Source organism: Scyliorhinus torazame, chromosome 7, assembly GCF_047496885.1.
Source record: "Scyliorhinus torazame isolate Kashiwa2021f chromosome 7, sScyTor2.1, whole genome shotgun sequence".
In the NCBI taxonomy this organism is placed as follows: domain Eukaryota; kingdom Metazoa; phylum Chordata; class Chondrichthyes; order Carcharhiniformes; family Scyliorhinidae; genus Scyliorhinus; species Scyliorhinus torazame.
Window position 1 is genome coordinate 99167372 of NC_092713.1, and position 15247 is coordinate 99182618.

A 15247-nucleotide genomic window follows, 5' to 3' on the forward strand; every position below is an offset into this window, starting at 1 on the left:
CCAGATTCAGGACACTGATGACCAGATCATTTTTGGGTCCTGACCCCGCACCGTACCAGTGTCAATGATACGACTTTTAAATGCAAAGGCTCTAATTGGGCCAGCCGCAAGTTCAGTGCCCAAATAATGGCATTGGATGGTGGATGGGAGCAGGAGCTATTCCTGGAGGGTGATTTCGAACGGCAGACAACAGTTGTGGCTGGGCTTGCCGTTACTTTGAGGAATGGAGAACGCAGGAAAGCAGAGGACTAGCAGCCTCATTCAAGTGCTCATTCAAACACTCATTCACTTACATAATCCACTCTGCTCAAGCAATAGCAATTTTGTGCCACCACATGGCACGTCAGTTTGACTATGATTTTAAATCAATAGTCACAATAAATAATGGCTCCCTGCTGTGCCCTAATGTGTCCCAGACTATTTTATCTTCCTGTTCATACCTTTGAAAATTGGATTCTGTCCCTCACCGCCCCATTGACAAGCTCTCCAATTAACTTGCTGTTAAGCTCATTTGAGGCATGTGGGTTGCCAGCTCTCCCACCCTCCCTTTGAAAGTTTCAATGCAATCGGAATCGAGCCATTAGAAGACCGACAAGCCATCAGAGCATGATTTCCAAAGCATACCTGTACCCATCCTCATCCCCACAAGTAATTGGAAATCCATCACAAAGTCACTTAAAGTGAGACACAGAAATGGAGCTGGTGATTGGGAATTGTTTGCCATTAAGAACTGCCAGAGGTGGGCAACAAAACAAATTTGGATTATTGCTTAAAAAAAAGGGACACAGTGTTGAAGTTTTTCATCTTGCACCCATCTGGACTGTTCACAAAAATGGTAATAGTAAAGGGACGGGAACAAATATATATTGTATTAGAAGAAAGTGCCAATTGGTTGGCAAATGGGCTCAAATAGGCAGAGCCATTGCCATGTAGAATGTACCAGGGAACAGTTAACTGCCAAGCTTTTGTTCAAACACAAATCCAGCATGTCAACTCAGTATCACGGCTTTGCCATGGGGAATGAACTAGGGAATTGGTGTCCTGCAAACTTTTGTTTAGTTGAAAAAGGTGCAATTCATGCACATGTTCCCTCTGTCTGCAAAGGACTGGGCCCCATGTGTAAATACATGTAGCTCCTGGCACGCATAACTGAGCCACACTATGTGCCCGGTTAATGGTCTTAAATTGGTTTTCAGTGTATTTCTTAGCACAATCAAGATCATTTAGCGAAATCACATCTAATGTTTGACACTGTGGACAGGATTGTACGACCCCGTCATGGTGGGGGCAAGGCCAGAAAATACGGGTGGCATTTAAAACTCCATAGATTTCGGCAGGACTGTAAGATTTTATTGGCAGGAGATGCATAAAATTCCATTCTATGTTTTCAGTTTTATAAGCATGGGCTGCTTGAACACGGTCTCGATTTTTCCTGTTGCCGAAGGTGTGCGCTGTTCAATACAGTCTGCCAGTCACTTGGATGTTGGGCCTACATATCTGACATCACACAGCACTGAATTTCATATACCGTGGCCAGAATTATCCAATTCCGTACGCTTGGGCAGGTTCGGTGACAGGAGCAAAAAATATCGTGAGAAGTGCAAAGTTGCATTTTACATTGGCATGAAAGCATGACACGATTGTCCCCTTCCCTCATCAGTGACAGGCCATGTTTCCCGATGCAGAACATTGGGACTATCATTAAAATACATTTACATATTATCAGGCACACACGCCGGAATCATCCACCCGGTCAAAAAATCCACCTGCAGTGGCCTGACGACAGAACGGTGTGAAGCATGACTGCTCTCTGAAGGCGTGCACCTGGTGAACGGACCTCATAAGGGAGTTTAGGGGAGTTCAGCACTTAGGGAGGAGTCATGCCCAGGTGCTATCCTGGCACTGCCTAGGCATCCAGCAGCCACTACCCTGGCAGTGCTTGCCTGATGCCCAGATAGTGCTTGCCTGATGCCCAGGCAGTGCTGGGGGATGCTGGGGGCACCAGGATGAACTGATCTATTCGCTGCGCACTGGGGCGACCTTTAAAAATGGCGGCCGAATCAAGTGTCAAGTGGGGTGAGCAAATCAGAGACCGCCCACCAGTGGTATGTTGTCGGACCCGTGACTTGAAGTTTTTTCCGCTAAATAATTTTCCCACTATATGGTAGAGAGCCACCATTTTCATCGCCGTCTTCACGCTGATTGTCCCATCGAGATGGGCATTTGCCGACAATCCCGGCCTACATTACTCATATACACAATACCACATTATTTAAAGTTACATTACCAATGCTAAGCCATTTTAAATACAATATATATTACATTCACAATCTGGAAGGTACGGTATACCTGGCACACACACTGACAACATGTGGACATTATAGACAAGGTTGCAGCCTGTCCTGGAGATTAATCTTGGAAAGTGATGGTGATATTAGACTGTGTTGATGTGCTCATTGCTGAATCAATGATTTTGGGTTTTCTCTATACGTGCAGTGTTGCAGGCCAGTCTACTTTTGCAGCATTCTGTTGGATTTTGGAATTCTGTTCCAAGTTTGGGTGTGACTTTGGGGGAGGGCAGTTTCTAGTCCTGTGATGCAGGCAGGTGCCCCTTGACACAGTAGGTCAGCTTACCCAGGAGGCGTTTAAGTTATTGCACAGGTTCTGTTTGAAGGAACTGGAATTCTGATCTTTTTAAAAATTATTAATTGATGGGATGTAGGCATCACTGGCTGGGCCAGCATTTATTGCCCATGCCTAAATGCCCTTCATTTTATACGGCATTGCAGTGGACCTGGAGTCATGTGTAGGCCAGACCAGGTAAGAGTGGAAGATTTCCTTCCCTAAAGGACATTAGTGAACATTATGACAATTCCAGATTTGTATTGAATTCAAATTTCACCATCTGCCTTTGCGGGATTTGAACCCAGGTTGTCAGATCTTGCCCTGGGTCTATGGATTGCTAGTCTAGTGACAATACCATTACACCACTGCCTCCCAAATTAAGGTTTGAATGGCTCAGCTTTCACTGAACTGAAAGAGCCTTTAGGCAGCCTCGCCACATCAAGACCTGAAATTTCCATTTTGCACTCCACTTGGGTATGAAGTGATGGGCCTCATCTCTCCACATAAGGGGCGGGATTCTTCGACCCCCGCCGGGTCAGAGAATCACCGGGGGCTGGCGTGAATCCCGCCCCCACCGGTTGCCGAATTCTCCGGCACCGGATATTCGACAGGGGCGGGAATCTCGCCGCGCCGGCCCCCCCCCCCCCCCAGCGATTCTCCGGCCCGTGATGGGCCGAAGTCCCGCTGCTGGAATGCCTGTCCCGCCGGCGTGGATTAAACCACCTTTCTTACCGGCGGGACAAGGCAGCGGGAGCAGGCTCCAGGGTCCTTGGGGGGGGGGGGGGCGCGCGGGGCGATCTGGCCCCGGGGGGGTGCCCCCATGGTGGCTTGGCCCGCGATCGGGGCCCACCGATCGGCGGGCGGGCCTGTGCCGTGGGGGCACCCTTTTCCCTCCACCTCTGCCTCAGTTTTCACCATGGCCGATGCGGAAGTGACACCCCCCTGCGCATGCGTGGGGATGACGTCAGCAGCCGCTGACGCTCCCGCGCATACCGGCTGGCGAAGACCTTTCGGCCCTGGCTGGCGTGGCGCCAAAGGCCTTTCCCGCCGGCCGCTCAAGGTGAGGGCTTGGCCCGTAAAGGTGCGGAGAAATCCGCACCTTTGGGGCGGTCCGACGCTGGAGTGGGTCCCGCCACTCCATCCCGCTGGTCCCCCTCGCCCCGCCAGGTAGGGGAGAATCCTGCCCAAGGTGTCTGAACAAGGAAAAGAACTAGCTACAATCATGTGGCTTCAAGGTTACAAGATAAGAAACTTAGAATGCTATGACATTAGCATTTACACCAAACTATGTTCATGGGTAGGCGCTGGGAATAACGGTGTCTTCAATATAGATTAATGAGTTGTAAATGTCAACTGGGGATGTAATACAGCTCAGACTGCAACAGCTTGTTGGCCATCTGCCAGATGATTACAACTCAGTCTAAAAAACATGACAGCAAACAAACTGATTTAAAAAATGATGCAAGAAAATTCAGTTCGAAGGAATAACACCAATGGAGTTAGGGCAAAGAAACAGCGTTGGAAATTATTACCATTTTAATGTTAAGAAGCAGTGAAAAGCATTAAGGTCTGTCTTATTAATTTATCATTTTAATTACCCAGCTTATTTGAAAGCCAGAATGTGGACCAAGCCAATATTTGAAACGTGTGTGTGTGAAAACCAAAAAGGGACCGCTGCTACAGCATGATTCAACTAAATAAACGTTCTGTGAGAATTGAATTTCAAACTATCGGAAAAAGGTTTAGAAAATAGATCCCTCGATGAGAAAGGGGCAATGGGATAACTTCTCTCCTTGTAATAAAAAGTCAGATACTTTTAGCGGACAGTCCAATTCCTAACAAACAACAACCATCATAAAAAGCTCTCTGAATCCATAATTTATTGTCCAACCATTTAAAATGTTAGCACCCAGTTCGTGGATATATTCTTATGGGTTGTAACAAATTGGATAACCCTCCTATAGATTTATGGATGTTTCAAAGATAGTAAATAATTCACAATATAGGTGGGTAATTATGTTCTGTCTCTTATACCGCTTCACCATCCTTACTGCCCATTGTACCATTCTTACCCAAGGCAGGCATGTCATCTATGTATGGGCTCTTGGCTCCCACAATTCCTCCAAAGCATTCTTTCTGGGAAGCACAGTATGGTTCATCCAGATGTGTTTTTCCATCACTATCCACCATACACCATTCACAATCTAAAACGCCAAAACAATCACTGAAATTCAAAGAAAGGAGTCACTCATTAGACATTTGACAACTAGATACAGAAAATGTTATTTCTTGTTACCTTCAACTTTTCTCTCCAAGATATTGATTGTGTTGGGGTTGAGTCTGGAGCCACCAACTGCCCCAATCCCTCACTTTTTAAAAACAAAATGTTTTTATTCTCCATTTTCACATTTTCCTTCAAAATTTACACCCCACCCACAAACAGTAAACGGTAACAAATACAAAATCAATCCCCTTAACAATACCAACGATCCTATCCTCCCACCACCCCAAACAACGGCCCACCTGTCAATATATGCATCCAATAAAACAAACCCTCCCACGGTGGAAACAAGAAACGAAGGAGAAAAAGAAAAAGGAGTCCGGGACCGCCCATGGTCACCATTAACCTATAGAGTCCACTCCCCCTCCCCCCCCACACTCAATGCCAGCCAACCTCTGAAAGAGTACCATACATGATACCCAAGAGTTGTAAACACCCCACCCAGTCTCCAACTCCTCCCGTCCACTGCCTCCTCCTCCCTCCAACCTCGGTTCCTTCCCCCCAACTTTCCACCCCGGCTAGACCACTCGGACCCTGTTCTGCCACGCTCCGATAGCCGCAGCCCCTCCCCCACCTCACTCCCGTTCACTGGCTGGATTAAACCGGCCAGCGTGGAGGCCCCTTTCCCCCTTGCCCGGCCCTAGGAAAGCCCAGAAATCCCCTTTTAGCACACAAACCCCGCATATCCACCTACACCCCAAAGAGCCCTCATTTCGAGTGAAAGTCCCATCACTTCCCTTGTCCAAATATATACAACATTGGCTCCTTTAGCCCATACACCCGCACGCAGTGAAACAAAAAAGAAGAAAATACAGTCATGAGGTTACATCGGCACATGGCCATTTCTCAATTTCTCAGTCTGCCACAGTCCTTCTGCCTTCGCAAACTCCTCCGCTGCTTCCGCCGTTCCAAAATAAAAGTCCTTGAGCTTGTAAGTCACCCTCAGCTTCGCTGGATATACAATGCCGCACTGCACCTTGCTAATGTACTGTGCCCTCTTCACCCGGTTGAAGGCAGCCCGCCTCCTCGCCAGCTCCACCGTTAAGTCCTGGTATCCACGTATACCAGCTCCAGCCCACTGCACCACCCACTTCTGCTTGGCCCAGCTCAGGACCTTCTCCTTCACACTGTACCTACGGAAGCACAGAGTCACTACCCTTGGCGGCTCACTTGCCTTTGGTACAGGCCTCCACGACCGATGAGCCCGATCCAGTTCATATCGGGAGGGATCCTCCCCCTCCCCCAATAGTTTTGCCAGCATCGCGGCAAAATACTCAGTTGGCCTCGGTCCTTCAGCTCTTTTGGGCAGCGCCACAATCCTCAAATTCTGTCGCCTGGATCTGTTTTCCAGGTCTTCCATTTTTCCTCGCAGATCCTTGTTAATGTCCATCACCTTCCGCATCTCCTTCCCCATCGAGGTAAGTTGATCACCGTGCTGCAATAGTGTCTCCTCCACTTTCTTCAGTGCCTCCCCTTGCTCTCACACCTCCGCCACTGTGCTCGCCACCGCCGTCGTCACCGGGGAAATCGCCTCCTCCACCAGCGCACTCAAAACCTCTCTCATCTCCTTCCTCACTGTCTCCATGTATTTTGTAAACTGCCTTTCGAATTCCGCAGCCACCACCTTAGTTATTTTTTCAGCCGTAAGCAATGCAGCCTCCCCTGGTGCTCCAGCCTCCATTTTCCTTGGTGACCCTTCCACTCCCCGACGGACTTTCAGCTGTTTTCTTTACGGCCGTTTTTTTGCTCACCTTCGACATTTTTTCCACTGTGCCGCCTCTGTGCCTTCTCCCTGCTTTTGCCGCCTCCATGGACCCAGGGACCGGGCTTAAAGCCACGAAAATGCCGTTCCCGAACAGGAGCCCTCCATTGTGCGGCTGCCTCCCGCCTGCTGTCACCGGAAGTCCCCCCAATACCTCACTTAAGCGACCAATTCTCAAGAGCCAACTTAGGCAGCTGAGTGCTTCCAAGCAGTTGGATAGTGGGAATACCATAGCTGAGCTAATTCTGTCCTTCCCACTGTCATTGCACTTTCCAGGAAGGTTCATTGGGTCAGAATCAAAAGGGATACATGCTGATTTTTCACCTTTCACAGGCGTGGGATAGAGTTAACTGCTTTCCTGTCTTAGGGTGGTTAACATTCCAGAGGTGTCAAACAGCAGCTTACTTATTTTCCAGCATTGTTATCAGCAGTCGAACTTACTGTCGTAGGAACAATATAGGTTAATACACCATCAATTCTTACTGGTGCTAATTTTGTTCTTCATAAGGTTCGGTAACTTTTAAAACAAAAAAATGTTGAATTTTCTAAAAGACATAAATTAAGCAAAATAATCTCGATTCCTTACAATTCTATTTTCTTTGAAAAGGATTCCTGGACTTTAGTTGATCTGATGATCAAGGGTAAAACAATAAATCCATTCTCTTGCAACCTCTGCTGCAAAGAGAAAAACTGTTTCGCACATCGCTAGGCCCCATGCTTGCACATTGTAACCTTACCCGCTTGATGTCCTTTGGCTGCATCTGGTGTTAATGCACTGTGGGAGGCTTTCCTGTAGACTGGGGTCAAAGGCAGCAAGGGTCAGTGGCTCCTGATGGACTTCACAGCTAGGATTTCTAGTTTATCAAAAAATAAATCAATTACTCACATAGTAAGCATTTGTTGACATATCAGTCCCATTTAAAAATTATTAAGCATGTCTCATTTCTTCTCATCGCTCCTGAAGGTACTGATTTCTTGCTGAGTTATGGTTCTCAAATCTCAGTAGCACTCTGGTACTTTGGCATTCTGCATAAATAAGCCGAGATTATAAGTTTCGGCAAGTTGCTCCAACATGGAGGATATAAGACAGAACCTGACCTCGTCTTTACCAGACTGATGTGCGCACTGATGGTGTCTAGCACAGCAAGTTCTGTTTGAATTTGTTTTCTCCCGAACACTGCACTGAAGCCACAATAGCACTCCCAGTCCTGCTTCTGAGATCAGCTCACTCAGAACAGGCCAAGGATTAAATTGGGAATCATTCTGTATTGTATATTTCTATACCACACACTTCTACCCACAAATCTGTTCTGACATTTATTATTTAACGTGGCCTCTTTTCTTTCAGACAAGCTTAGCTCCTGGAACAGCATGAATTAAAAACGCTCAGCCACCAAATTGGCTGCTGAGAACGATTAAAGATTCAACAAATGTAATATTTGAGACTTTGGCCAAATGTTACTTTCACCCAGGACAATGTTATTATTTTACCAGGACAATTATACTTCAAAAAATTTGGAATGAAGTCTTGCCTGCTCTCTGCATTGGTCAAGTTGCCAGTACATTCGTTCACCTCCAGGGGGCATTCACAGGGGCACTCACACTCATTCTGTTCCATTCTGAACAAAAACAAGAAGCAGGTTATTATTATTCAGAGAGAAGTTCATTGCAAGATAACAAAATTCTCAAACTTTCAGCAATTTATTTTTTGAGCAGGCACACTTATTGAAAATTCAACTAATAACGCCCTCCCCCCCCCCCCCACCCTTTTCTCCCCACCTACACATTGAGATCAAACTCTCTCAAAGTAACATGTAGTTATTAATATCAGTTACTAGTTCAGAGAAGATAACTCACTTATTAGATAGTATTGCTACAGTTGTACACTAATGTATTGTGGCACTCTTGTCTTCACAAAGAGGCATGAAACATTGCTATAGCTATTATTCCTCTTAGGAGTTTATGAAGTCTAATCAATGTACTATACAAAACAGTCCACAAGCAGATGGGATTTGGGCTTAACTATCAGGAAAACCCAATGGATCCAAAGTTCTGGTGGCAGAAGGGTAGAACTGTAACAAGGTTTTGGTGTGGGGGCCCTCAATCTGTGGTGGCACCTGGATCCAACAGGTTTCCATGTCATTCAGCACGGGGAATAATCATGATTGCAAAGGTTGGATGTATCTACTCACCACCTCTTAATGCCCAGCAATAATTTTGAGTTTTGGCTGAAGGTATTCCCAGGAACTTAGGGCGCGATTCTCCACTCCCACGCTGGTTGGGAGAATTGCCTGGGCCACCAAAATTTCCGGGGAATTCGGTCCGACGCCCTCCTGCGATTCTCCCAAGCGGCGGGAACGGCCCGGTCGAGTTTTGCGGGCCGCAGGCTGGAGAATCGCCGGAGACACCCAAAATGGCGATTCTCCGGCACCCCCGCTATTCTGAGGCCCGGATGGGCCGAGCGGCCAAGCCAAAACGGCGGGTTCCCCCCGGCGCCGTCCACACCTGGTCGCTGCAGTCTTGGGCGGTGCGTGAACGCTGGGGGGGCCGCCTGTGGGGGGGGCGAGGGGGAATCCTGCACCGGGCTTCACCTTGAATGTGGGGTGGCCCGCGATCGGTGCCCACCAATCGTCGGGCCGTCCTCTCTGAAGGAGGACCTCCTTCCTTCCGCGGCCCCGCAAGATCCGTCCCCCATCTTCTTGCGGGGCGGATTTGGACAGGACGGCAACCACGCATGCGCGGGTTGGCGCCGGCCAACCCGTGCATGCGCGGATGACGTCATCTATGCGGCGCCGCTTTTACGCGGGCGACAAGGCCTGGCGCGGGTAGATGACGCGGCCCCGATACTGGCCCATTGTCAGGGCCTGAATCGGTCGGGACCGGGGCCGTTCCGCGCCGTCGTGAACCTCGACGGCGTTCACGACGGCGCGGCCACTTCGGTGTGGGAGTGGAGGATCCCGCCCTGTATCTCTTACATATCCATCAAGCTCAGCAGATACTAGGGAGCTGATGGAACCTCCACTGAGAATTTCTAAGTGCCCCAAAGGTTTGCTATCCATTCACTTTTTTTCTTCAAAACTTCAACCTTCACACCCATAAGGGGTTCAGGTTCTCCAGCGGGCGCTTCTACAGAGCCAGGCTGCCTACCCCAAAGGAAAAAGCAATTAGTTCCTTCCTTACAAATTGGGACACAGTGAACTGTATGGTAAAGTGGTAAGCAGAAATCCCCAGACTTTTTTTGGGGGGGGGCGGGGGAAAGAGAGAGAGAGCGAAAGAGGTTGTCAAGGACTGTAGGGCATTGCAACATTACAATGCTATATACAAAAAAAAAAAAAAATTTTTTTTCTTGATTTCAAATTCAGGCACTGAGGTTCTGTAACTCGCTGTAACAAAAGCAAAAGATTTGCTATTTTCCTCACCAATTGTCATTTAAGTGAGATTTTTAAAAATCACTGCTACTCACAAATCACTTCAACCACTTTTGCAGAGTAATTCTGACTTAGCTGCAGTAGGCAACAATAGGGTTCTTGTAAAAGACACAGCGAAATTGGGATGAGTTAAACTTGGATGACACAAAATTTCAGTTAGGTCAAAATTGTGAACCATTCCCGGCAGCAAATCTGAACGAATGATGACCAAAATAATCCAAAACTCCACCATGGTAGCTTTGGATTAGCTGAACCTGTCTACACTTGTCATATGACCACGCCAACTAATCATAGCAGATCAGACCACACAGGAGGGCAAAATCATGGAGAACTGGGCAAGCCCTCATTTGACATCGAAATCTCCCTGTGAGTTAGACTGCGAGTAGGCTAAACCTTTGAGAAAGTTAAAACTGTGTTGATCGGAGATTGCCCGTCTGTTTCCTTAGCCTGTGCCACAAAAGCTGTAGAGATACTCCAGTATTGCACACTGCAGCACAAAAACACCAAAAACATGTCAACATGGTGGACTGTATTATGCAGCTCCGAAGACAATATGCTATGCAGAAAAAGATTACAGAGTTTTTCAGGAGCTAACTCCATCGTTCAATGCAAAGATCCAACCCTTCAAGGTCAGCCATTGTAATGCATGAACAAATTGAATACAAGACTTTTTCACACATTTACTGCTTTACCGTCTTTTCATTTGGCATTTGAATATTTGTTTTTGACATAGACTGTGGGCGGGATTCTCTGTTAGACAACATCGAAATCGGGAAAGTCGATTGGGCGGGGAATCGGTTCTGACGCCAAAATTGTTGACGCCAAATCGCAATGCTCCTGCACCTCGACAGCGGGGTCCGCAATGCACGTACAATGGACACCGTTTGCATATCATAAGTTGTCCGTATTCTCCGGGGCCTCCGCGATTCTCCGCCTCCGATGAGCTGAGTTCCCGATGGCGTGGTTAACTTGTGCTTTTAGAAACTGACATGGCAGCTGCTGAGGGAGAGACAGGGCGTACCGGAAGGTGTCCAACATCGCCATAGTTTGCTGACAGTCGTGCCGCTGGCCGGGGGGGGGGGGTTTAGTAGTGGGGGGTGGCCAGAAGGTGGACTGTGGGGTTAGGGTGGGCAGGCAGGGAACACCACTGCTGCAACCGGCAAGGCAGCCATGCAGCTGCGCACACTGCTAACAGCCCATTGTGAACTTAGTGCCACGGGTCGTATAGGTCCCCCCCCCAGGGCAACCCTCTGGTGCCCTCTGGCCCCAGCCGGCCCATCAGCTGTATAGGCATACTCCAACGCAACCAGTGCCACCTTGTTGGCTGGGGTGAGTGTGTGTGGGGATTGTAATGTGTATATGCGGCTATAGCTTGTCAGCCTCCCGAGTATCAATCACAGACCCGACGAATCCTGCAACGCTTTTATTAGAATCGATTGTGTTCCACGCGGCACCAGTGCTAGCCCCTCAACGGTAGCGGAATCAGTCCAAGTGCGGCGCTGGTTTTCCCGTCGTAAAAGTCCACGGATTCTGCATTGGCGTCAACACTTAGTCTCAGAAACAGAGAATAACGGCCAGTATGTCCAGGCAGATCGGGTTACATCGAGATGCATTCAAGTGGGAATGGGATCTCTTTGGCTATTTTGAAGCTCCACTTAACACAAATTTGTGAGCAGATCCTCTCGGATTAGATTCAATGGGATTTTACTATATCAGGAATATTTCCCCCCAAAATCCAAATTTCTATCACAATTCAGTTAGATTCAGTATCGCCATGGAAAAGGACAGCGATAAAGCGGGGGTAAAAATGTTTAAATGGGGGGGGGGGGGGGCAAATTTTTCAGAAATGAGAAGGCACTTGGCTGAGGTGCATTGGCCAGCACTGCTAGAGGATAAACCAGTGGTAAACCAGTGGGAAGCATTAAAAAGTGAGATCCTGAATGTACAAAGTAGACGTGTCCAAAAATAAGAGTGATACTGCTAAATCTAGACCCCCCTGGTTGTCTAGAGGAATACAGCAGAAGATCAAACAGAAAAAGAAAGCATACTATAGGTACAAAGAACTTAGCACTGCAGATAGCTGAGACGAGTATAGGAAGTACAGGGATGAAGTAAAAGAGGAAATAAGGAAATCAAAGAGAGGCCATAAAAAGCAAGTAAAGTTAAAGAAAACCCAAAGATGTTTTACCAATATACTGAATGGTAAAAGGTTAGTTGAAGAAAAAGTAGGACCTATCCGAGATCATAGACGTTAATCATAGAATTTACAGTGCAGAAGGAGGCCATTCGGCCCATCGAGTCTGCACCGGCTCCTGGAAAGAGCACCCACCCAAGGGCAACACCTCCACCCTATCCCCATAACCCAGTAACCCCACCCAACACTAAGGGCAATTTATCACGGTCAATCCACCTAACCTGCACATCTTTGGACTATGGGAGGAAACCGGAGCACCCGGAGGAAACCCACGCACACACTGGGAGGATGTGCAGACTCCGCACAGACAGTGACCCAAGCCGGAATCGAACCTGAGACCCTGGTGCTGTGAAGCAATTGTGCTATCCACAATGCTACCGTGCTGCCCAAAGATGCCCAGAGATGAAGAAGAGAACTTGAGTGTAGGTGCAGAGGCTGTGGGAAGGATTTTAAATTAATATTTTTTATCCGTGTTTACAAAGGAAATGGATTATGCAGATATAGTAGGTCTGGAGGACTGCTGAGATTTTGGATGGGATAATCATAGAGAGGAAGTACTTGAAGGGTTGGAATCCCTGGTTGATAAGTCCCCAGATGGATTGTTTCTGGGGCTACTAAAAGAGGTCAGGGAGGAGCTAGCAGATGGTCGGAGGATAATTTTCCAATCCGTACTTTTGTTTTTGTTAACTTAAAAAAAAAATTTTTTTGAGTACCCAATTCATTTTTTCCAATTAAGGGGCAATTCAACGTGGTCAATCCACCTACCCTGCACATCTTTGGGTTGTGGGGGCGAAACCCACGCAAACACCAGGAGAATATGCAAACTCCATACGGACAGTGACTGGGAGAATGTGCAAACTCCACACGGACAGTGACCCAGAGCCGGGATCGAACCTGGGACCTCAGCGCAGTGAGGCAGCAATGCTAGCCACTGCGCCACCGTGCTGCCCATTCCAATCCTTACTTGATACAGGGGAGGTATTGGAAGACTGGAGAAATCAAATGTATTACCATGGTTTAAAAAGGGATCGAAGGAAATGCCAATCAAATATAGGCCAGTTAGTCTTATCTCGGTGGTGGGCAAATTTGTAGCTATCACATAGGTATGGACTAGTCAGGGATAGTCAGCATGGATTTGTTAAAGGAAGGGCTTAATAATAATCTTTTATTTGTCACAAGTATGAAGTTACTGTGAAAAGCCCCTAGTCGCCACATTCCGACGCCTGTTCGGGTAAGCTGGTACGGGAATTGAACCCGCGCTGCTGGTATTGTTCTGTATCACAAACCAGTTGTCTAGTCCACTGAGCTAAACCAGCCCTTGTCTCATAAAATTGATGAGATTCTTTGAGGAAGTGACAAGAAGGGTTAATGAAGGTAGCGCAGTGGATATGGTGTACATGGATTTTAGCAAGGTGTTTGACAAGGTCCCACACATGGCAGATTGGTCAAAAAAGTAAAAGACCATGGGTTACGTGGCAATGCAGCAAACTGGATAAAACAGTTGGCTTAGTAACAGGAAACAAAGTGTAATGGTTGCCATTGAAAATGTAAAGTTGTTTCAAGTGGTCTTTCCCAGGGCTCCATGTTGGGACCCTTACTGTTTGTGTTATAAATTAACGGTTTGGACATGAACGCGGGGGGCACGATTGTGAAACTTGCAGACAACACAAAGATTGGCCGAGTGGTGGACAGTGTAGAGCATAGCTATAATCTCCAAATGATATAGGTGGATAAGTGGAGTGACCGATAAAGTTGCAGATGGAATTTAACACAGAGAAGTGGGAGGTCATGCATTTAGGTAGGCCAAACTGACATAGGGAGTACACAATAAATAGGAATATACTAAGAGGGGCAGATGAAATGAGAGACCTTGGCGTACAAGTACACAGGTCCCTGAAGGCAGCAGTTCAAAGTAGATACGGCTGTAAAGAAAGCATATGGAATGCTCTCCTTCATTGGCAGAAGTACAGATTATAAAAGTAAGGGTATAATGTTGGAATTGTATAAAACACTGGTGAGGCCACAACTGGAGTTTGATGTGTAATTCTGGTCACATTACAAGATGAACGTAATTGCTCTGGAGAGATTGTAGAAAAGGTATTCAAGAATGTTGCCAGGGCTAGAAAAGTGTAGCGATGGGGAGAGATTGGATAGGTTTGGGTTATTTTCCTTGGAACAAAGAAGGCCGAGTGGTAACTTAATTGAGGTGTACAAAATTATGAGGGGAAGAGATAGAGTGGACAGGATAAAATTTCCTTGGTGGAAAATTCTAGAGCCAGGGGACATGGATTCAAGATAAATGGCCGAAGGTGTAGAGGGGACATGAGGAACTTTTTTACACAAGAAGGTAGTGGGAGTCTGGAACTCGCTGCCCGGGTTGTTGGTTGAGGCAGAGACCCTAAACTCTTTTAAAAAGTACCTGGACCTGCATCTTAAGTGCTGTAAGATACAGGACTATGGATCGGGTAAGGGAAGGTGGGATTAGGAAAGGTCCCTGGGTGTCCTCGGGCTGGACAAGATGGACCGAATGACCTCCTTCTGTGCTGTAACTTTTCTATGATTCTATCCTACATTGGAATTTTCAACACTGACATTATTTCTAAGTCACAGTTATGTCTAGTCAGTGAAGTCATATGGAACCAAAGCAACATTTTACAGTATGATCAAAACAGGTAGAAATATGTCTTTAAAAATTTGTCTGAAAAATACAGATCATTCAGACTTAAGTGAATATTTCAACAGCAAATCTCAAACGTGTACAGTTTTTACTGTCACATTGTGTTTGTGAGATATCTTGATTGGTCTTTCTCAGGATGCATGCTTGTCCTCGGCCTTGCATCACATCTGAGCATGGAGGGGCCGTTGGCCTTCTCCCCAGTTTTATGCTGGCTCATCATACAGAAAGGATTATTTCTCAAAGAATAAAAAGATGACATAGTTCGTAATATTCTCGTCCA

The 15247-nt window shown here is 47.0% G+C and overlaps 1 protein-coding gene across 3 annotated transcripts in view; it reads right to left on the bottom strand.

The window, feature by feature from the left end:
• cachd1 (cache domain containing 1) overlaps positions 1-15247 on the bottom strand; it is a 262478-nt gene that overhangs the window by 17089 nt on the left and 230142 nt on the right. For all 3 annotated transcript variants that reach the window (XR_011948199.1, XM_072511136.1, XM_072511134.1), the window contains exons 21-23: positions 8201-8287; positions 7406-7522; positions 4698-4849 (exon numbers count right to left, since the gene is read on the bottom strand). Coding sequence is in view for 2 of the 3 variants with exons in the window: in XM_072511136.1 (XP_072367237.1) it covers positions 4698-4849; positions 7406-7522; positions 8201-8287 (356 nt within the window). In the remaining variant the exon portion in view is untranslated. The remainder of the gene's footprint in view (positions 1-4697; positions 4850-7405; positions 7523-8200; positions 8288-15247) is intronic.